We start from the raw sequence: 22,967 nt of genomic DNA, 5'->3' as shown, positions 1-22,967 counted from the left end.
ACCCACATGGTTTTGCTGTGCTTTGAACCATGAAGCTTGCATCTTTTTTATTTGTGTGAATTAGAATTGACATTCACAGTGATTCAAATTGCAGGTTAAAAGAACAAATTCTGTCTACCAAGTCCATTCCAGTCAGTATCCAACTGATCACTAGGTACAGCAGAAAGTCTGTCAAGGGTGACTCTGAGTATGCTTTAACTTCAAATTGTCCCTTTGGGGTACTAGTTTAAGCACACTAGTCAGCTGAACTAGGAGCCAATGACTGTGTGAATATTTACTGTAATTAACTACACATAGAAGCAAAGTAATAACAGAGTCAGTTATATGCATGCAAATTTTTATCACATATGAGATGTCCTAGTGCTGCTTAAGTATTTGTTATGCAGACCTTAAGCAAACTTATCAGCATTAAGAGAATCTACTGTATCCTGGGCAACTGGAGAAGTTGCCAAATTTCCACAATAGGTTTTTGAGTACACAGTACATACTGCTGTGTTTAAGGAGAAGAATAGCTTACACTTAGCCTTTTTCATCATTATAGTATCAGTTTTCCACCTTCAGAGCCACTTGTCAACAGCTGTCATACAGCAATAATATTTCCCTCTTAGGGTTTGAGAAACGATTTCAGCAAGATGAAGCAACTTGCTGAATGCACGCCTCCACTGACAGATAGAACTCTTGGGCATTTATCAAATACACAAGCTATATTCACATCTCAAGTTAATGCATGCTGGTCACTCCATACTTATGAAGCCTGTTAGGCATTATTGGTCTAAACCATTGGTTTCCACATAAGTGGCAGAGTCACTCATAGCAGCAGACATGGTAGTTCTCACAGCTATAGCTTTTATCAAGTCAGCACAGGATAAATGAAGGTCTTTTTCCACAGTCACCATAGACACTCTGTTCCAAATGGTGATTTTTGCATTTAGAAAACCCAGAAAGAGATCTCAAATATTCCAACATTTCACTTGTCAGTTCTCAAGTAGTCAGCACAATGTTTTGGGGTTTTTTTTCTTTTTTTTAAATCTCTGCTGCCTCAAACTCTTCACAAATATTCGCTTTGTCTTGCTTCCTGGCTATAACAGCCTGATCCTCAAAATGAAAACCACCACGTTTTCTCTAATATTGTTGCTTCCACAGGAAAATGAAGATGCTTTACAAACTCACCATCCTCTGAAAAAACAGAAGTGAAACTCTGCACATTCTCTTCTAGTATGTGTCTGAGAGCAGTTCTCCAAAGCATTTAGTGTCATTGCCTACATAAGGATTGGTATGAGGCTTTCACTTTGGCTTATAGTTACAGCCAATGCCCAAAAACCAGAGACAAGAAACCTTTGAGGAACTGTGTTCTGACATACTAAAAATGTTCCTTTCTAACATGAAGACATTAGTCATCAATAAAATATTTATTTATTCAATCTTGTAGCACCTCAGGTGTTTTAAAAACAGAACAAAATATTCATCAATTAATTGCCATGTAAAGCAAATCACAGAAATTTTCAGCAACGTGCCTAACACCACAAATCATACAAAGCAAAAGCATAAAGAACCAGGAAGAGAATGAAATAACCCCACTCATTCCACAACATTTATCCTAAGTGGAAGCTATTTTATATCCTTTTCACACAAAGCTAGGCCCAGAAAGGGAAAGGCAGGGGATAAAATGTATCAGAATACCAGAATGCAAGGTGGATTAATAAAAAACAGCTACACCATCTACATTATGTTATTTCTGGACAGCTTCACAACATAATAAAGGATTTATGGATCGAAACATAGAAGAAATTTGGATGGAATGATATGCCAACTTTTTGCTATTACAAACAGTGGAAAGAGATTGAGAATCTGTCTGTTTTTCCTTTCTTCATAAAGACATTTTAAGAATCTGATAGCAGCAGTAGTAGCACAGAAATAAAAATCACCTGCATGAGCTGAGAGCGGTGAATGAGGCCGAGGCAGAGCTGGAGACTGGCCATTGCCCATCAAATTCTTCCTGTTGCTTGTTCTACAGCTGTAGGCAAAAAGAGAGGAAAAGACATTAGCATCATGAATACAGCATGAACCGCATATGGACATTTTGAGATTCTGATACTTTGTTCCTTCACTTCCCAGTCTCCTATTAAAAATCAGAACTATCGTGTTTTGTAATCATGTCCAGGAAGTCTATGATCATACTGGATAGTGACAAAGGCAGCAGTTTCCAAAGAAAATGCACCATGGAGACTTTTCAGGCTTGCGCGCCTGCTGTTGGGTGCAAAGACCAGCATTCCCCTGTACAGTCATTTACAAAGGCTCTTCCCTGACTGCAGCTTGTTTCTCTGCCGTACACGTTTCACAATATACAAAAAAATATACAAGCATAATGTGAAAACAAGTCTCAAGCTTAGAATCCCCGTTCAATAAGTAAACCTATTTCTGTTACGTGAACTGTAGCTCGAAATCACATGCCATGAAGTGAAATGATTTATCAGAGAATGATACAACAATTAGATTTATAATTATTGAGATATATTTCACATCTGTGCCTTTTGTCAATGGAACAGATGATGCCTAGGAAGAGAAATGCATTTTTTTTTTACTCATACATTTTTCATCTGCAAAGCCACTAATTTCCCATATCACAAGATCATTAGGGGAGATAAACTGTAAATTAACACATCTATTATACTTTGGAAATGAGACATTTTTCTTAAATGCATCATATAGTTTTCAAAAACGTTGGCAGAAGTGTTCTTCTTTTCTCCTCTTTCTACTATAACGAGTATTCTCACAAATAAATCCCTAACACTGCAAACATCCATGTACAAAGAAAATGGTATGTTGAAGTCAAGTTTATACATGGTTACAGTCTCTAAGTAAAGCTAATGTTTACGTCAGAAATTTTTTTCCTGTGAAGCCATTGAAAAGGGAAAATATTCATCAAGTCATTTCACTAATACAGTAGGTTCTAATGGAAGCAGGCTAAGATTGTATCTGTAGAGGTCACCAAAGACGAATTTTGATCTCTGTGTAATAGTCAGAAAACAAGAATGTTATGATATGGTGTAAGTTGAATAAAGTGCAAAAGAAAGGATGGAGTTTAATAGCACAGACAGCTGAGTAAAACAGATTCAAAGCCAATCCAAAGTAATGCTGAAAATAAGGAAAATTAGGGAAAAAACCATACACAAAAGCCTACAACACAGAAATAAAGAGGAATCAGCAGTGCAGAAGATGCCTGTCTCTACTTGAAAAATGTTTTGGGAAGCAGAACCCCATTCCCACATGTTTAGTGGGCTAATATAAAGTTCATTTGCATAAATTGGCATATCACTTAATTGTTACAACAGTCAATTAAACAATGAATTAACTCAGGAGTATATACTAACAAATACTGCAGATCTATGTAAGAGAACAAAGCATGAAACAATTGCAAGATCCACATTTAGAGCATTGTATGAGTCAAAACTTATGATAAATTCTGTAATCCTAAACTGAACAAACAAGGAGAATTTTAAAACATTAAAAATGCTTGTAGAAAGCAGAGCTTAATCTAGATAGACTCCTAAAATAACATGTATATAACTTTACCTCCACAGCAATCTAGTTTTTAAACAATGTATTTTGATCAGATATTTTGTATTCCACGCAACAATTTAAGTCATATTGCTGCAAACTATTTCTAAATTCTGTCCAGCTAGAGATTAATATTCAATTCTTCTCTTATCCCTTATGGTTCTATATCTCTGTTTCTCTTATGATTCTATACTTATGGTTCAAGCTTTTCCTTTTGGCACCATGCAATATCACTATTTGGTAACTCGTCCTGTATCATATTATGACAAGTCACACTTTATCTGCTGTACCTGTTTTTAAAAGCTTGAGAAACTGTTCCTTTGCAATTCTCCAATCTAAAACTGAACTCAGTAGAAATACTTGTTATTCACTAGGTCTTTGTTAAGACACACAGACTGCATGTATCCATGATGACACAATATCACTACAGCATGTGCTGCAGGCCAAGGACCACAGACCCAATTAGGTGACTTCAAAGCAGCTTTCCATGGCTGAAGTTTCTGATCTAAAGGATCACCACATCTCCTGTCACAAGGAGGGAATACATTTTAAGCATCTAATCCCTGGGTGCATTCTCAGTAAAACAAATATTAACTTTCAACAAATTCTTGGCACACTTCACCAATTTTGCAAAAAAGATGATTCCAGATACAGATTTATCTGTACCATTTACCCCTATCTGTACAAATCATTTGCCAGACTTTCTTGTGTAAATAAATGACTGCCTTATATTCAGTTTTATATTAAAATTAAACCTTGACATTCTTCAGGTGAAGTTAGGACCACACCTTTCACATATAATTATCAAAAATACCCAAATCAAGTTATCTTGATTTTTTGGGTGGTTATTTTTAGTAATTATTTTTAGTGAGGAATGGTACTACCTTCAATATTAAGATCTTAACATAGTGAGAAGACTTCATTCATTGCTATTTCAAAAAAATCTCTATTTGCTCAGACATGACTACAGTTGTACAGAGAAATATCTTTTATCACATTCAAATGAATTGTCCTATTGAAAAATTTAAAATAAAAAATATGAAGTCTTCTCTGTTTGCCTTACTAGTAAGGTAAGACGCTAATCACTGTATGAAATGACAAATACATTCTAGAGCCCTAACTGCAGCTTTATTTTTTCTGTTCTGTTCTGGTTCAAAATCTTTGTGAAACGATGTTATCAATTCTCTATAATCTAAGAAACACAATTCCTTCCCCCCAATTAGAGAGGAAGCTCTTTGTTGGGAAAAAAATACAAATCTTAGGGAATCTTGAAAGATGACCTAAGCTGCTAGAACATGGCAAGTGGGAAGCAAGGACACACTAAGGAAGTATCAAAACATTACTTACTGAACTGTATTTAGTCTTGAAATGGCAATCTTCCATATACAAAAGAATCTCTGAAGTTAAAGCCATTCTGAAGATAAAATTGTTTTTCCTAGATCTCTGAACATATGGAGTAACTTTCCCCTTCTATTGTTTTCATAAAACTATTCTCCCATTCAAATGTGACAAGATAAACCAACTGATAAGAGGCAGCCCTGAAAAAAAGCCTCTTTGTCTGCAGGAAAGTTACAGGGATTGTAACTGAGGGAGAAACATAACCCTTGGTAAACCACAGAGCACTACACACTTAAATGCAATTCTCTAAGCCTTGGATTTAATGCTGTAATCAGGTTGCATGGCACAGAGAAGAGACTAGCAAGCCAGGCAGCAGATGCGACATTTTAGAGTGATGAAAGGAGAGGAGGAAAGACGGAGGGAGGAAAGACGGAGGGAGGAAAGACGGAGGGAGGAAAGACGGAGGGAGGAAAGACGGAGGGAGGAAAGACGGAGGGAGGAAAGACGGAGGGAGGAAAGACGGAGGGAGGAAAGACGGAGGGAGGAAAGACGGAGGGAGGAAAGACGGAGGGAGGAAAGACGGAGGGAGGAAAGACGGAGGGAGGAAAGACGGAGGGAGGAAAGACGGAGGGAGGAAAGACGGAGGGAGGAAAGACGGAGGGAGGAAAGACGGAGGGAGGAAAGATCTTTCCAAAGAATAAAAAGGCAGCAGAGGAAAAACAAAGGAATAAACAAAAAAAATCGCATTCAACAATAATTAAAATTTGGAGTGCATATGAGATATGAATAGAACATAAAGTTTACAATTTTTGCCCCACAAAGACCTGCCTGGATTTTGGTCTGTTGCCCACAACTTAAAGTGGTAGTCCTGGATGACTACTTATCTGGAAGCAGTTGGCATTACACTATTTCAGCCATGCCCTGGACTACTGGCATTGTTCCTCATCTTGAAATCCAATTCATAATTTCCTACTTGGTTTCCAAATCCCACCCCCATACAGGTTCTTCCTTCCCTCCTGCTCTCTGCCACTCCTGCCCACTCACACCTCTCCTCCCTATCCTGACTTCTCACATCTTCCTGCTGGGGAACTACTTCCTCATCCCAGCTCTAGTATCAAGCTCACCACACTAACCTGTAATTCACTCTTCCTCCTCCAGTTGCTATAGATGAACAACACTTCCCATGGAAAGTACTCATGATAAAACAAACAGATGACACTACATGAAAAGTGCTCTGTGCTCAGCTTTGTTTCTCACAAAGTAATGGTGAACTACAGCTGCTGGAAGACACAATCCAGTTCTGTGAGGCTTGATTATTTTGCTCTTTAAACAGACATAATTCTTCCCATATCAGACAAAAGTAACTTGGGTAAAAATGATGGGAACTGCTAGACTGAAACCAAAATGTAGACAAAAGCACTAATGTGACTGTTAAGATCATGTTACACTCCACAAGCTCTAAGAAACAGTGAACAGAATAAAAATTTGAAGCACATACCCAGCTGTTCTAGGACATGCAGTACATAATTCATCCAGAGATGAATCATTAAATGCAAGTTCCTTGACAATCAAGAAATGGGAAAAACTGCATATGCACTGAAGTGGAAGTTTCTTCCTCAGAATAAGGGCTAATACATGAGTAAATTACTGGCAGTAAAGGTTAATTGCTTTCCCCCCAAAAAAAGTAAGTAAAGAAGGCTATATAGATAGATTACCACTCACCATGCTTTTGAGGGCAAACCTAGCATTTGTTATAGCCATTTATAATTATTCCATTTCAACATCCCCAGTTATCAATATTTACACTTGTAATGAAGACAGATTTGGCCTGTAAGTTATTATGACAGTTCATCACCTTTCACAGGCTATGCAGAGCACAGCACTACTCCACAACACAGCTTCTTAATTCCAGTACCAGTGTAACGCAGTGGGTCACCTGAAGGTAAAGATCAAAACAAAATTCCTCCTATTTTAAGAGGCTCCAAACAAAATGTTTTATTTGCTAGTGCAAAGAAATTAAGCTATGGTTGTACATAGACTGCAAAGCTGAACCATGTAGATACAAGACAGACTACTAATGCAGTCTCATAAAGTCTCTAGGGACCAAAAAGAGTTATAATTTCTCTGGTGTTAAAATTGCACAGCTGAAAACTACCTCTGGAGGTACACACTGTGTCTCCAGCAAGACTTGAGATGTGGACACCTTGTTTATATAAGGATCTTAAATTTAAGTTATATTTCAGTTATATTTAACTTGTTATGAAGCTAGATAACCTATGACTTCATAGTTCGTTATTACCTTCATGAACAACAATACTGAAGAGTCAGTGCAAAAAGCACGGACTTTAAAAAAACCAAAACATTTAAGGCAAGGAATTTAGCTTGCTTTGGTTTGGGCTTTTTGTTTTTAAAGAAAATAACATTTTGCTTATTACTCACTCTGGTGAGTAACTCTTAAGCTCTCAAGATTCCAAGCAAGTTCTGTGAGATATTAACTTGAATGAATGCAAAAACAGCTGCCATGAAAAGATGATACATACTGATACTGCAGCAGTCAAAAAAAACCCTTTAAGTTTGTATTTGATGAAGCATCTCATGATCTAGAAAGTCAAAAGTAACACATGGCCTGCAGTTCATGCCAGTTTCGCATCAAGACTGCTTTATAAAAAGAAAATGAATCCACCAAGGGTGTTCCTCTCTTAATCCTGTGCAAAATCCACAGACTCCATTCAATTCAATGCTATTTGATGCTACCCTGCTCTATAGCTAAGAGACTGAAGAATAAAGAAGCAAATGGGTACAATTTTAAGAGATATTTCCTAGACTGAAGTAGGTAAATACTCAAGGTGCTACAAATCAGATAAAAATGTGCAAGTCACCTAAATGCAAGTAAAATATACTACCAGGAACACTCAGAATTGTCCTATCCTTATTACCACCTAGCATTATTTTCTGATATATTTTTACTATATCTGCATATATACTTTCTGAATGTGTTATATGTATATAAACGGATGTACAAAATACATACATATCTTTACATAAAGACATATTTATGTATAATCCTGCATTTAGAAGATTACAAATATTCTATTTATTATATATCCCACTCTGTGAAGAGTTTTCCTATCAGTCTTTAATGAGCTTGGTGTGGAAAAAAGGTGTCTTGGATGTAAGTTTCAACATCAGAATTAAGGTTTTACTTTTGTATCTAAAGTTCAGTCAACTTAGATGAAGCCAGATTTTATCTAAAGAAAGTAAGAGTCCAACAATGAAATACGACACATCAAAATAAGTACACAGCTGCTGGTAGCCCTAATTTGGCAGTCTATCACAACACTACAGTGAGTGTTCTGGCTATTGGCCAAGCATTCACAGCAGTAAGCTAAGGGCCTTTGCTAGGTACTCATGCACTTCTGTCCTTCCCTGCCATCACTATCACCTACCAGTATGCCTCCAGAACTTCACAGTTAATCAACTATACAGAGATTTCGGTCTTTTTCTTAATCTTTCTTTTAAAAAAAAAAAAATCTACAGGGAAAATAAAACTGGAAAATGCAACTAACTGGAGGTATAATCATCCTCTGCATGGACCGCCTATATGGCTCAAACATATATAAGGCAGCATCACTGCAAAAATATCTTAACAAAAGAAAACAACTGCAAAAATATCTGACAAATCTCTGCTGTTTAGACCTGAGAAAGACTGCTGCAAAGACAGACTTCAAGCTGTAGAAGGCCTCTCAATCACTAGGCCTCCAGTGCATTGCAAAACAAATAACAAGATGCTTCATTAAACCTTCTCACTGTACTTGCCACAGTGAGGTATGTGTTCAGTGTATTCAACTCCAGTGACTGCTCTCACTTTTAGTCTAAGGAATTTTGATACATAATTTTTCTTCTTCTCAAACACAAAAAAAGTGACAGTAGAGATCCACAAAATATTTCTTCTACAAAAACAAAATGTCATATTTCCCATTTTCCATTCCTTCCTAAAACAACTGCTTCACTTTTAGCTTGTTATAGCAATAAGTAATAAATTACATCAACAGAAAAGAGAGTATTAAGCTAACTACTAATGTCATAGTTGTATAAAATTCGTAAAATAGCTGCATACAAGATAAAATCTGCAATACACACAAGACAGGCCACTAGTGGATAGTAGATAAAGCAAATACTCAGGATCATAAACCAGCCCACTGCACAATTCTGCTTTATTATCTACAAAATGCAGTATTTGCATCTTTGTATTGTACAATCTATTAAGAACATGTCAATGGGATTATTTAAATCCCACCACTTCTTGAATTCTTTTTTTTTTTAATCTTGAGCCCTAGGAAGGGACATAAACCAAGTTATTAGGTGAACAATACATTTGCTATCATACTGAGATACTTAACTAAATTCCTCAATGCACAAATATTATTCTTTCAAAATGGAAAGGTAAGCAGGAAGCTAGTACCAGAAGTAGAGGAAAAATACACAGGGCTGGCCTAAATCATGGCTAAATATTATTATCTTTATTCCAGATAATTCAGGACCTTAAAAAAAGGTCAGAAACATCTCAGTGGAAAAGCATAACCATAGTAATAATAATAATGAGTTATTGTGATGGGTTTATATTATTTAAAAGTTTTATCAAAATAAGTGTCATGCATCACATCACACCTGTGGAGACCACAGCATCAACAGTTCTCAGATGTTAGCCAAATTAAGTTGTGCCTTCACTTACACACTAGATAACCCAGCATAAACCACTTGCACTAGAGAGGAAATACTCTATTTACCACAGTCATGTATATATGTGTTGTAGCACAGACAAGAAGTTTAAAACACAACTCTCACTATGCTGTTGGCCATCCCCAGCATTTTCACATTAACTCCAGCTTTTGACTAGACTACAAGATCCTGGTGCACCTCTAGGGATAAGAGGATGCAGCCAAACATTTCTAACACATTGTTGTCTCAGGTTGAGAGTAGGATGTTTCTTGCTGTCTCCTTGCTCATTGTTAACAGACTGGAGAAAAAAAAAAAAACAAACAAAACCCTGAGATTGTAGGGAGAAGAGGGAGGTGAGTTGAGGCTGCTGGATGCCATTCACTGTTGTTGCTCTCTCCAGAGCCTCCACTGTGCCTTAGACTGGAGCTCTGTCTGCCAGGCTGCAGCTCAGACACTGTCACAGCTGATGTTTGCCACTGGCTTTGTCCACTATTTTGGAGGTAGGATGATACCTTGTGGCTGCTGCAGCTAACACCACCAAGTCCAGACTCTGGCAAGGAGATGATATGGGGATTCTCCTTCTGCCCCTAGCTGAAGTGAAGGTATAGAGTGAAAGCCTTTTTTTACACTTACAGTGAACAGAGAAGACAATCTACTGGCAGTTTTTACCCAGTCCAGTGGGGGGTAAACAAAAAAACCTCCATCAAAACCAAGAAACGAACAGGTCCTTTTCCTGCTATATTTCCTTGAACAACATCCATCCAGACTTGAGGACTAACCACAGCCAATTCCCCAGGCCATTTAAGTACTGCAAGGGAGCCAAGCACATACCCTGAGCTTTCTGTAACTGGTTGAAACTGAGGCCAGCATAGCTCGGAATTAAGATAAAACCTGGGAGTGTCTCCAAACTACTGATAGAAACCTGTTCATCCAGATACCTACCACAGTGAAATGCTGTCCACCTTCTCCCCAGCTTTTTGATTCTGTTTTCCACCTCTTGGCTTTCACTGTTGTTGAGAACAACCACCAGCAAGTTAAAAAAAAAAAAAAAAAAACCAAAAAACACAAGTTTGAGCACTCCTTTTTGTTAGGTCACCATATATTATGAAACCTGTAGGCTGGGATGGTAATCCAGACAGACCTCCTCACAATGTTGAAAGCACTCCCCAGATAGCATGTGGAGTAGCTTTAGGGAGTGTTTCATGTTGGCCAAAAGAAAGTGTATGGTGCCAATACTCGATTCAAAGGATTAAAGTCAGCCATGATCTGACATTACCAGGTGGCTGGTTATATACACAGCCTGCCTATAAAGTCTGGTGCCTCAGTTGACATGTAGGAGACACCTCAAAAACTATGAAACGGAAACACCTGGGAAAGGAAACAAGAAACTAGCCTCCTCTGACTGTTGCTACAGAAACTGCTTGTTTCCTTTCAACCTTCTCCATGTACTTGTGCCCATCAAAATAATTTATGTTATCAAGGCTACTTTCACACAAAAATAATCAGAGGCTTATTAAAAGTCCACACAGTACCCTTTATCACACAAAACAGTCAGCTCTGCACAGTACTCCAGAGACTCACGTACATAGCATCTTTAAAAACAGGTGGAGTGATGGTGAAGTAGCACAACTGCACAAGCTACCTCTTCAATCAACTAATTCAGCAGAAAGTGTCAGAAAACAGTTTCAGAAAAACAACAAAAAAAAACAGTGCAGTTGGAGGCAAAAGCATTCAAGGATGTTAAGTCTCCAGCAGACACACTTTCCCAGTAAGAGTAGAAATTCCTGAGCATTGCCATTCCTTAACCTCTTGAGAGCCAGAAGTGCACATCCATACACTGGAAAGCACTGTGATGATGAAACACAGCGGCCTACTGAGCAGTAGACACTTGAGGGAAAAGAGCTTCATCCCTGTCACAGCACTTTGGTACTAACATGTGAGAAAAAAGGAGAGAGGGAGTTGCCCAAATTTTAAATAAATGGTTGATTTCAAACTAAGCAATGCAAGTTTGCACCCTTTCTTTAAAGGAATTCATTCAAATAACAGGAAAATGATCCTGTTCCTTTTAAAAAGGCAAGAGGCAACATCATGCAACTGAAGTATCAAACCTTCTGTACAAGTAATACACATTTTGTAATTCATGTTCTGTACTGTCTTTTGCTTGGACATAAGCAGTCAGTAGTGGTTAAGTACTTAATACATGGAAACTAAGGAAATATAAATACATTTTTAAAGTAATATTTAGGACAAGATACAGGTGCTTGAAAACTATGGCCCTTACTGCTTAGGAGCCTGAATACAAACAATTAAGACCGATGCATTCAACTTGAAAACTAAGTCTGTTCCCATAAGAACTCTGGCAGCACCATCAGTGCCCCACATTTGAGCACAAACACATAGACTGCCGTTCAGAAATCTGGTTTGCAAACAAAGGACTCCCTCTCTTTACCAAGACCCACATTTTCCTTCTCTCCCACTGTCAGCTGATCAAAAATTTTTCAATTAAGTCATAATTAAGCATCTAGAAGCATTATTTTCCAGAGTAGGGGGTGAATCCTTTCTCTGTGCCCATTCAGCTGTTGGTGTCTGTTGAGTCTGCAAAGGGGGGATCAACTAATGCCAGCTATGGTGGCTTTCATGAAGAGGCTGTTTGTTCAGTAGGAATTGTCTGTCTGCAAAGTCATGCTGAAAAGTAAGCAAACAAGAACTCTACCATCACACAGTTAAGACATCACTGGATACATACATGCAGCCAGCAAGGTGGCATTCCCCTCAGTCTTGTGGAGCTATAACAAATTACAGTCTTCTTTGCCCTTGGTGTTCCCAAACACAGCTCCATCTCTTTAATTAGCAAAACAAATAACCAACTAAAAAAAAATTAAGTACATCTAGTTTTTCTTTTCTTCTAGATGAAAAATGATCTTATACAACCAACATAAACAACAGTTAGAGCTTCATGAGAAATTTCAAAGAAAAAGATTAAATATGTGCTGAAACACAGCTGCTGCAATTTACAAGACCAGAAAAAGTACATCAGTTACCTCTTCCCACCACAACTTCTTATTATACAGTACCTACACTTAAGTTAACTGTCTATCTACACTAGTATAGTTACAGGAGCATATTCTCCTTGCTACATCATACTATATTCTCCTTGTTATATCATAGAGTGGAAGTCTTTTACTGGTTCAGATTTCCACAGCTGAAAATAAAAATGAACAATGAGAATGTAAACTTATTTCAGAACTGTAGTTGAAATTAATAAACTATAGTGCACTAACAAAGCTATGTCAGCAAAATTAACTGACCATCAAATAATTATGCCTCTATAAATCCTAGTGTGCAGACTAGGTCTGTGAGCAAGCTTCATCTCCACGTAGCAGTATATCTACCGAAGAAGGTGATGTATTACACATGCAGATCACACTACTTTGCTGCAAAGTCACAGTGAGGTAATTGGAAATGTCTGAGTCACCTCCCTGTGAAGCAATGCAAACATCTCCAGGCATAGTTATCAGTGGAGATGACAACATCAGGCTTCATACATCCACTTTTTTTTTTTTTGGTAATGCTTAATCATCAAGCACCATACAAGCCAAGAAAGATCAGACAATTTATGTGTTTCAGTTCGCTGCCACAGACCTGGCACTTACATACACATGAACGCATATACTATTAAAAACAGTGTGGTGCAGTATTAAAAAAAGTTTCAGTGATGCACATTTCAAGCGTCCAGATTACTCAATGGTGACATCAGAAACAAATTATCTAGGCCATCTCAAAGAAGTACTGATAAGGCATTCATGTTAAGCCACAAAACATTCCCTTCCCCATGTCATGCAATGTCACTTCAATGATCCAAATGTCCAAGTCTCTAAACCAGAAATATTGTATGACTTTAGAATCCTTTAAGCCTATAAAAGAGGTCTGCTGGACACCTAACTACAAAAGCGCAAGGTTGCAATCTCTCATGCAGGCTCAGAAAAGGGACACCACATTATCCAGGAAGAGATGAATTCTTCTTCTCTGCAATGGTATACTTCAAGTTCTTTCCCACAACCGGTGACCCAGTACACCTATAAAATAATCTGACCTTAGATTTTTCCAGTGTCACAGCTAATGAAAATCTGCTGAGTGAAATTAGAAAGTAAGAAGCATTTTCCCAAGGAGAGGAAAAAAAAAAAAAAAGGGTACACAACCAACACAAGTCTCCAAGTAGAGCTCAAATGAAATGTACCTCCAGGAATTGATCTGGCCCATAAAATTAATCCCTACTTTTCATCCCTACCTTTATCAAGGTTTCTTTCTGTAAGTAATGTTTTACAGACACTTGGAATTCTCAGGACCAAGTAAGCTTGATTTCTCATTTACTGTTCTCCAGATTCCTTCAGTGGCTAACACCACCCTATTTTCTCATCCAAGAACGAAGAAATTAGGCAAAATGACAAATTAAAATTAACTTTTATCCCTAGTATACTTTTCTAAATTAGATTTAAATCTATACTATGGTACAATATCCAACAAAAACATAGAGCAAAGTCTAAGTCCCTCCTAAACACAGTACAGAGTATACAATTCATGAAAATAATTTTTGCATGTGTTTTGCTCTGTAAAAACATTCATACCAGGAAAGGAGTACTCAGGAAAGGAATATTTTACTACCAAAGTAATGTACTAATTGCTCAGAAATAGAAGTAGGTCACAGAGGATTCATGAAAGCAAATGTCAGTGACTCAGTGTAGAAGAAGGAAAAAAAAAGGAAGAAAATGAGTGCAAGGATATGATTTATAGTGTGCAAACAGCTATGAGCTAATATTGTGAAGAACAGTTTCACAATTTTAATTCACCGTGGTGTGTCAAGAATGAAGTATCACATAAAATGACTAGTAAAGCAACATCCACTGTAGAGACAAAAAAAAGCAAGCAATGATAATTATAGTTAATATTTTAATTTTGAACACATCAGTTCAACTTACTGGCCACAGTTATGAAAGGCTACCAACTACCTGACGCAACAGCAGTAATAGCTTTAGGTACCAGATCTAGTAGTGGTGCTGGCAGTAGCAAGAACAACAAGAGACACTACAGGAAATACTGCACGGTTTGACAGGAAACACAGAATGGTATAGCCTACATTAAAACTTAAACATTTAAATAATACCTTTTCCAACACAAGTAGGATTGCAGGCAAACTAGAGGAGAGAAAACTACTGAGTGTGTGGTCAACTGTTACAACTGTATGATCTAGTACATGCACTTATTCTTCAAGTTCTAGCTTCTGGATTCAAATAATGACTCAAGAGTTCCAACTTCTCAGTTTGATGGTCAACTTTTGCAGTTGGTGGGTCCAGTTTTTTGCTTTGAGGTTTGTTTGGCAATTTTCTTGGAAGTTCACATTTCAAGCACTATTTTGGCAATGGAGAGATTTAACATGGACCCTGAACATCTAAAAACAGACAAAAAAATAATTTATACGCATTAACACTTCCACTTCACAAAACAAAGTGTGAAAACATATACAGCGGTAATGAATTCCAAATGAAAAGGCATGCTGGCTTGGATGCACGTAACAAGGTTAAATACTGCAATTCAGCAAGCAGTTTTTCTGCTTTGCACATCAATTTCTGCAAGAATTCTAATATTACATAGATTAAAAAAGTCTGTAGACTTCATAATCCTGCAAGAACAGCTATGTCTGTCTTCCTAACTCCTGTTAAAATTCCACCTTGAAGCGGCAATGTCTGGGACAACAGAGATGATGGTGGAAAGAGTAGATCAGAAAAGAAAATTGTGTCAAAAGTTGTCAGTGAGATGAGCTGGAATCCTCCTACAGAAAACAATTTTACAGAAGTCTTCCCTGTTCATGAATGGATAATTACACAAAAGTTGTTACCTCAGACATGAACAAGGTATTCACGAGAAAGAAAATTCACATCTTTTACTTCCACAAATCACAACTGTGTTGAATTAGAATTTGTGCCTATGACTTACATCAGATTTAGATGCAAGAATCACTCAAATTGTAATTAAAACAGCATAATGTCTTCAAGTGCTGGCATATTACATTACATTCCTTGAATTCTTCAGATATACTACTATGCTAGCAATTAACTCTTACATGGACAGGCTAAATCAAGATTGTCAACTCATTCATAGAATCATAGAATAGTAGGGTTGTACTGCCACAAGATTACACCATCATCATCATCACTGTTCTAAGACTCACATCAGTAATTCCACCACAGAAGGCAGTTTTGCAGATTACTCACCATCTTAAACAGCACAGATGAAGAGAACTGAAAGCTAAATCTGTATTTTAAGATTAATACAGAACTTAACACACAACTACTGTTCCATTGAAAAGTTGCTTTGGCACAACTTTCTCATACTGCCTGAAGTAATGGAGACAGGTTCAAATGGATCAACAACACATAGCACTCTGTGATCCAACCTCAGCAGTAAGGAAGAACATGCTGAGAGTTTGAACATTCATCCTCATTTCCTGGACTTTGGAAACTCCTAATTTGGTTCAGTGTTTTAATCAAACTAATATTAGATTTTCTATTAACATGAGCTCTAGCTCAGCTTTCCAAATAATTGTTACAAGTCACCTCAGTCTGTATTCTTCTTGAAAGCCAAATGTAGGTACGCATCTGAAAGACAAATTGTCAGAAAAACCCACTTCCTCCAATATCTTGAATATGAAAGAGCAGAGGCATTCATTGGTATTATCCACTCTTCAAATCATAATTGCAAAAATTACCACTACCTATATACAGAGATTTTTACCTTTGAATTATCAAGCTTTCACACAAGTCAATGTTAACATAATCACATGCTTCTTAATAATCTCCCTTCTACAAATCCATAACTAAATATTAAATTAAAATTATTTTTCAGTCTTTCAACAAGTCAAGAAAGTCCATGCAGGTAATAGCAAACAGTTTAAAAAGCCTGGACAACAGGTTTGACGTACATATGGGTGTGTGACCAATTAGAAAGTGACCATTTTCTCAATCTGGCTTAAATTGATCACAGAGCTCAGATTTGGTTTTATGAGTATATATAATTTCTTGTTTCATTGTGACTAGCATCAATTTAGTTGATACAGGAAACCAAAAACAATGAAATATTTAAAAGTGATCATTAAACCCTTCCCCATCCTCAAGACTCTAATTGGTGCAGTGCTACTCAACAATTCATATTTACTTCCACAATTTGGTGAAACAGCAATGTAATCTGACCATCTCTTCCTTTTGAAGTGCTACATTAGATTTTACACAATTATGAAGACTGTTTACTGACAGACATTGATTCTTTATTTCCTTGTATTCTTCAGACAAATAGCATACCTGGCTTTTGTATTTTTTCTTTATTGATTTCTTTCCCCCAATAAAATAATTCAAACACAAGAAGAGCAGCTCCTTGTCTATTTAACATACAAGAAGTACATATTATTTGGCTCAGCTATGCTGAGCTCCCAAGACTTTCTGTAAGGCTGAAGCTGGACTGAACACAACATGTCTGATACTCATAGGTTTGAAATTGCAGCTCAGCAAATAGACGATGAGACATCATCTACTCAGAGCTGTGAAAACGAGTTGTGGTAGTAATTCCAGAATATAATACTCTGCCTTTAAATTCTGACTATTCAATGTTATATTAACCCTATCTTTAAAGCACAGGTAACAGAATGACTCTCTGCAAAGAGCTAACTCTGGTATTCCTATTCACTACCATCTCCCACAGGAGTGGGAATAGCACAGTTAGTTTATCATGGTATAAATGCATCTTTCACCAGTGGAGGAGACAGGAATCAGGCTGCAACATGATACAAAGCCACATGTCACATCCTTTGAAAGTCCAGCTTTAATAGCCTAAATGCCTGTAGCCATATCACCTCATACTGCGATTTTGTCACGTCTCAGGCTACGTGGCATTAGGCTAACCGGCTGACCGGCTGCTGCAGGAAATGATGATGATCTCTGAGTCAGAGCTAAGCATGCACCCCAGTATAGTGCTGCAGGGCACAGTGCTGTTTTGCAGATGAATCTGAACGTGAGATCATTAGGGATCACTACTTTTGGTAAGTATAAGGGTAGTCAAGCATGCACTTGTGAAAAACACTACTGAACATTCAGGAACCAAGAACAACTGAATGTGTTTACTTCGGTTGTCGGTTGCTCTTCCAAGTTCTCAGCAAGCTAATTAAAGAAAAAAGTTTAATCATTCTGACAGCATATTTGCATTAAGAAAACCTCCTGGTTACCTTAATAACATTAAGGTAATCTGTTCTCTACTAATGTTTCGTTTAAAATCAACATATCTTTCAATAGAATCAAACTACCGAAAACTACCAAAACTTACAAAAATACATCTGTTACATACTATGTACACACAATTTCATCATTCAAGAGAACTTACAGCCATCAATAAATTGAAATGAGGATGCCTGGAGATTAATTTTAGCAATACATAATTATCTAGTTTAGTAAATCAAACTCCTATAAAATCACAGGCCAAGGATAAAAAGTAGGTAAATTATATTGACAACCTCTTCATAAGATTATCACCATTCAGTATGCAGAGAAGCATGGAAGTTCTCTCACAGAAGCGAACAGGTGGTGTGTGACCGTGTAACAGATGAAAAGTCCAGATTTTCCTTGTTAAGTAACTAAATCATACCCTCAATTCATATACAGGTATTTTCAGTAGAAAAAGTACTGAGTACGGTCCAATATTGTAGTTTTAGAAATTCAGTGTGCTAGGAGAGGGAAGGAAAAAAATACAATAATCCTTTAACAATATCACTGCCTTAAGAGTGTTACAGTGTGGTGCTTTCCCACTTTTTTCCAACATATCGAATCAATTTAAATTAATCGTATGTTAAACATCAGGAAAATGTACTGAAAATCTTGGTAACCACTAAACTCACCAAGTACATGAACATTGCTGAGCCTTTGCTATTCCAATATTAAAATGCAGCCAGTATGTGAAAAAATAATCTGTAGGTTTTGTTTTCTACATTTTTTTTTCTAGGAGGACATATGAAAACAGAAAATTTCATGTACTTTGTATGGCCCTACAGCCACCTGGGGAAAAAAAAAATTAAATACAACAATTATATCACTACAGGTAGATATAACGGTGCTTTTTGGCTGAAAATGTCCTTGGAGTATTTTAATGTTCTTACTACAGATTTTACCTAAAACTAAGCAGTGACTCAATTTTTTATTTCAGATCGCAGCCTCATTCCTTTAGGCTGCAATGGAATCTATTTGCAGGAACTCTGGACAACTGGAGTAGGTCAGCTTTGTTACAACACTTTTACGGAAATTTTTTTTTGAGGGAAGACTTTTCATAAATGAGAAACTCCCACATTTTTCTGCACTCAGGAGCAACCAAAATCATTTAGATCAACATGCAGAAAAGCCAAGTGGCAAGAAGCATTATTACTCCTTTATATATGCAATAGTGCCATCGTTGTTCTAGACTTCACACAAACATAACAAATGACAGCCTCTGCCCAAAAGAGCTTACAGCCTCCAAAACCCCAGGTATAACACGTAGATGAGACAAACATCTCCAACAGGTTAGAATAGGGTGTGGATGAAGTAAGGTGACAGAAAAGGGTGTGCTACAATTTTTGGCCATCAGGAAGAGAAATCACCTCAGTACACATCCGGCCCATTAGCCCATTAACTAATTTAAGGTTTGTATTTGCATCACAGCCAAAGTATGCCTGAAGAAATGATGTGCAGAAAAAATAAAATCAACATTTCTACAGTCTTCAGTTTGTCTGGAAAATATCTTATGCCTTGTGAATACCACTGTCAGAGGATTCAAGAAAAACAAAAAAATTTGAGACTGGTTCAAAATCATTTCCAGTCCCCTCAGCTGTAGCCAAGTCACAAAGCCAGGAGCAAAGTTATCTTTCCTTTGTTCTGTTCAGATTTTTGAGGCAGTAATAGCCCTCGCTTTTGACAATTGCCTAATAAATGCAGAAGTCAGTAGATTAAAAGGAGCTGTTCTTGTAAATTGAAAATTACTAAATAATTTTAAAACATCTTAAGAAGTCTGATAATGCACACTTCTTATACAAAGAATAAAGCACAACATTTCTTCAAATAATAGTACAAAAATTTTATTTTAACTACTTGTACTTCTATTGTATTTGAAGCGGAATTCTTATACATACTTGCCTTCACTTTTTCTTCAATAGTTGTGTTGCTAATATATTTCCTGTCCTTGTGCCCGGGATGGCTATTATCTAGTGAAAAGTGAAGTTATCCACTCATCATTTATGAGTTTTAGGTTAACAAAATCTTGTTATCTGTCAGAAAAGTGGTTTCATGAAAATACAAAGTTTTCAGCGAAGAAAGATATTTTTCACAGCACAAATTGTTCAGATGAAATATCTGTAAATATGTATAAAAACTAGAATGAAAACTCTTTCCATCCCTGCTTTTGGTTGTGCAGCACTATGTGCATTGCTACTGTGCCTCCAAAGAAGCTACCATGTAATGCAGACCACTGAGCTAGTTCTCAGACTCTAATTCTTCCTCTGATATTAGCAATGCCCATCATTATTTTTTTCATATTAACTATTCTATAAAAATTTTAAAAAGAATAAATAAAACTTATTTTCATAATTCTGTATGTTGCTACATGTATGTTTAATACACATAATATTTAGAATTGCAATACCTTCATGTAAAAGAATAATAATGCTTTAAGTGTAATTTTAAATCATCTAAGATTCAGAAGATATTCTAATACTCTACATACATATGCTACCCTGTACCAAAACTATACTCAGTCACACCTCATTTCACTGGGGTTCTGAACTTCTGGTATGCACCAGGTGCTCCTGACATATGTTGATATTCCAGCTCCAGGACCTTGGTCTTCTGATTGCCCACACTGCATGCGCTTTACTTTCTTCCTGTGCTGTTTTGAAATGATCCAACTATTTACCTACGAGATGAAACCTGGGAGAGCAGCTCTTAGAATCTACATGAACAAGACCAAGGGGACACTTTTGTCTCCCATTGCACTACAGTCTTCCATCAGCACCTCAGCAGGACATTTTCCTTCATACAACTCCCACACACTTCTACCTTTTCAGACAGTCTGTCCCACCCAAGAGAAAAGCTCACAAGACTGCTGGCATTCACATTCTTAGACAGGCCCAACTCTCCCACCAGGACCTGGACTAAATGCTGGACCGCATGGACAGAAGCCACATTGTGCTGTTGGCCAACCTCCTGGGACAGGTACCTGCCTTTTAGAAAACACGTTATTGTTCCATGGGTATGAAGGGAAAATACATTTTTCCATACTGACTGAGACAGAAAAGTAGATAGTCCTTTGGATCACTTTTCTGATTGTTTCCTTTTATTTAACATCCATCGGTTGACTGTGGACTGGATTAAGGCAGCCACAGTCCCAAAGAACATACAGAACGTTTATAAGGAGACTAGTTCAATGTCTGTAAGCCCATTACTACGTTGGTGAGAAAGACAATAACATCAGCAATACTTTAGGGGTAAAATGCAACTCACTTATGGAACAAGAATCAAAAGAAAGCTGGTCAGTACAGCGGCAAACTTCTCAGATTTTCTCAAACTTGGCAATGATTAAACAAACACATTACATTGTCTGGGAGGGTCAAATTACTAAACCTCTAACCCTATTACTCTGTGTTTTGTTTCCTGTAGACTGTCAGAGTACGTGATCCTACTGGTTTCTTCTTGCCTTATAATTTATGAATCAGAAGAAGGAAACACACGATGGTTAAAAGGTATTAATTTATAGATATCGCTGAACGCTTAGGTTTGACCTACACAAATAATTTGCATATTTAATAAAAAATAAATAACATACTATGTTCATATATTCTAGTATGTTTTTTTTATTTCCTTTGAAACATTTCTTTTACAGTAAAGGGAAAAAAAGCAGTTTGGTGTTCTAAGAATTGAGGAAGACATAAAAAATGTGAAGAACTTAATTTTTAAGCTTGAAAAAAAACCAAAAACAAACAAGGAAAAAGAGAACAAGACAGAATATAAGAGATTCCAAAGAAACACAAAGAAGATTTTCTTCACTGTGAGGGTGATGGACCACTGGAACAGGCTGCCCAGATGGGCTGTGGAGTCTCCTTCTCTGGAGACATTCAAAACCCACCTGGATGACCTACTCTAGGTGGCCCTGCTCTGGCAGTGGGGCTGAACTAGAGGATTTTTCAAGGTCCTTTCCAACCCTTAGATTCAAAATAAAAGGTGAAACTTCTTTGCAGAATCTTTTCTCCACCAGTAGAAATCAGAGACTTGCAAATTATGGTAATATTTTGACATTTGGCAAAACAGAATAGCCCATGTGAGACACAACCAAATATGAAAAAAAAAAATAGATAAAAGTGGATTTCTCAACAGAATTCATGCTCTCTCATTAGTGACTGCTCACAGATGGGGACCAGATGCCTCCAAACACAACAGTTCAATAATGAAGACATGGCAGAAGGGCCAGAGAAAAAGGCAAATCACCAAGCCTCTGGTAAGAGAGTGAAAAAAAAAACAATGAAAAAACTTCTTACAAAATGTGCTACATACTTTCTTTGTTCATTATATGGGGCAAGCAAAAAGAAGATGTTCTGGCAAGACTTGATGGTACAGTGAACTAACAATCATCCTTTTGCGTGGGGTGTTTGTAGACAAGGTGAACAGAGTATATATTGAACTTGTTTGACTGCCTTTGCTTCTACTGTTACAGCACTTATGGAAATTCCCTTAACATACCCATGCATAAGAACAAGCCAGGCAGGCCTAGACTCACCAAAAAGGCAAATCTGTAAAAAAAATATACAAAATGTATGGTTTATTAGTTAACTCCAAGAAGGTTAACAGTATCAGTAAAGACTTATAACTTCTCACTGAACAGCATTGTCAGACAAAGGAGTTAACACTCAAGTAATCTTCTTCCAGTTCCATAAAAGGGAATAAAAGAAGAGACATTATGAAAACTATCCTAACAACAGATTCTGGTAAACATCGAGGCATTTGTTGGCAGAAACATATGACTGATTTACTCTTATTGTCATTGTCTAACTTCCATTTCTTCAAAGTCTGAATAATGATGTATGTGTTTGAACTCCATTAAATATATAAAACTATCTTTATCAACTAAAACTTCTCATAAAGATTTTTCCTCTTCTCTCAGTCAGTATGGATTGCAATCAACAGGAAACATCCATGACTCAAGGTAGAATTTCACTGTACATTGCTAAGCTCATTGATACTAAGTTATATATTGTTAAATTAAATGACATATCTGTTAAGTAATTCTGACAACAA

General features: G+C 37.0%; 1 protein-coding gene across 9 annotated transcripts in view; it reads right to left on the bottom strand.

Annotated features, from left to right (window-relative positions):
• The window catches only part of MAST4 (microtubule associated serine/threonine kinase family member 4), a 303,567-nt gene that overhangs the window by 80,968 nt on the left and 199,632 nt on the right, over positions 1-22,967 (bottom strand). For all 9 annotated transcript variants that reach the window (XM_062017217.1, XM_062017218.1, XM_062017219.1 and 6 more), the window contains one exon: positions 1,926-2,014. In XM_062017217.1, coding sequence (XP_061873201.1) covers positions 1,926-2,014 — 89 coding nt within the window. The remainder of the gene's footprint in view (positions 1-1,925; positions 2,015-22,967) is intronic.

The sequence above is a fragment of the Colius striatus genome, chromosome Z (assembly GCF_028858725.1).
Source record: "Colius striatus isolate bColStr4 chromosome Z, bColStr4.1.hap1, whole genome shotgun sequence".
In the NCBI taxonomy this organism is placed as follows: Eukaryota; Metazoa; Chordata; class Aves; order Coliiformes; family Coliidae; genus Colius; species Colius striatus.
Note: the sequence above shows the minus strand (reverse complement) of the source record. Positions and strands in the feature narration are given on the sequence as shown.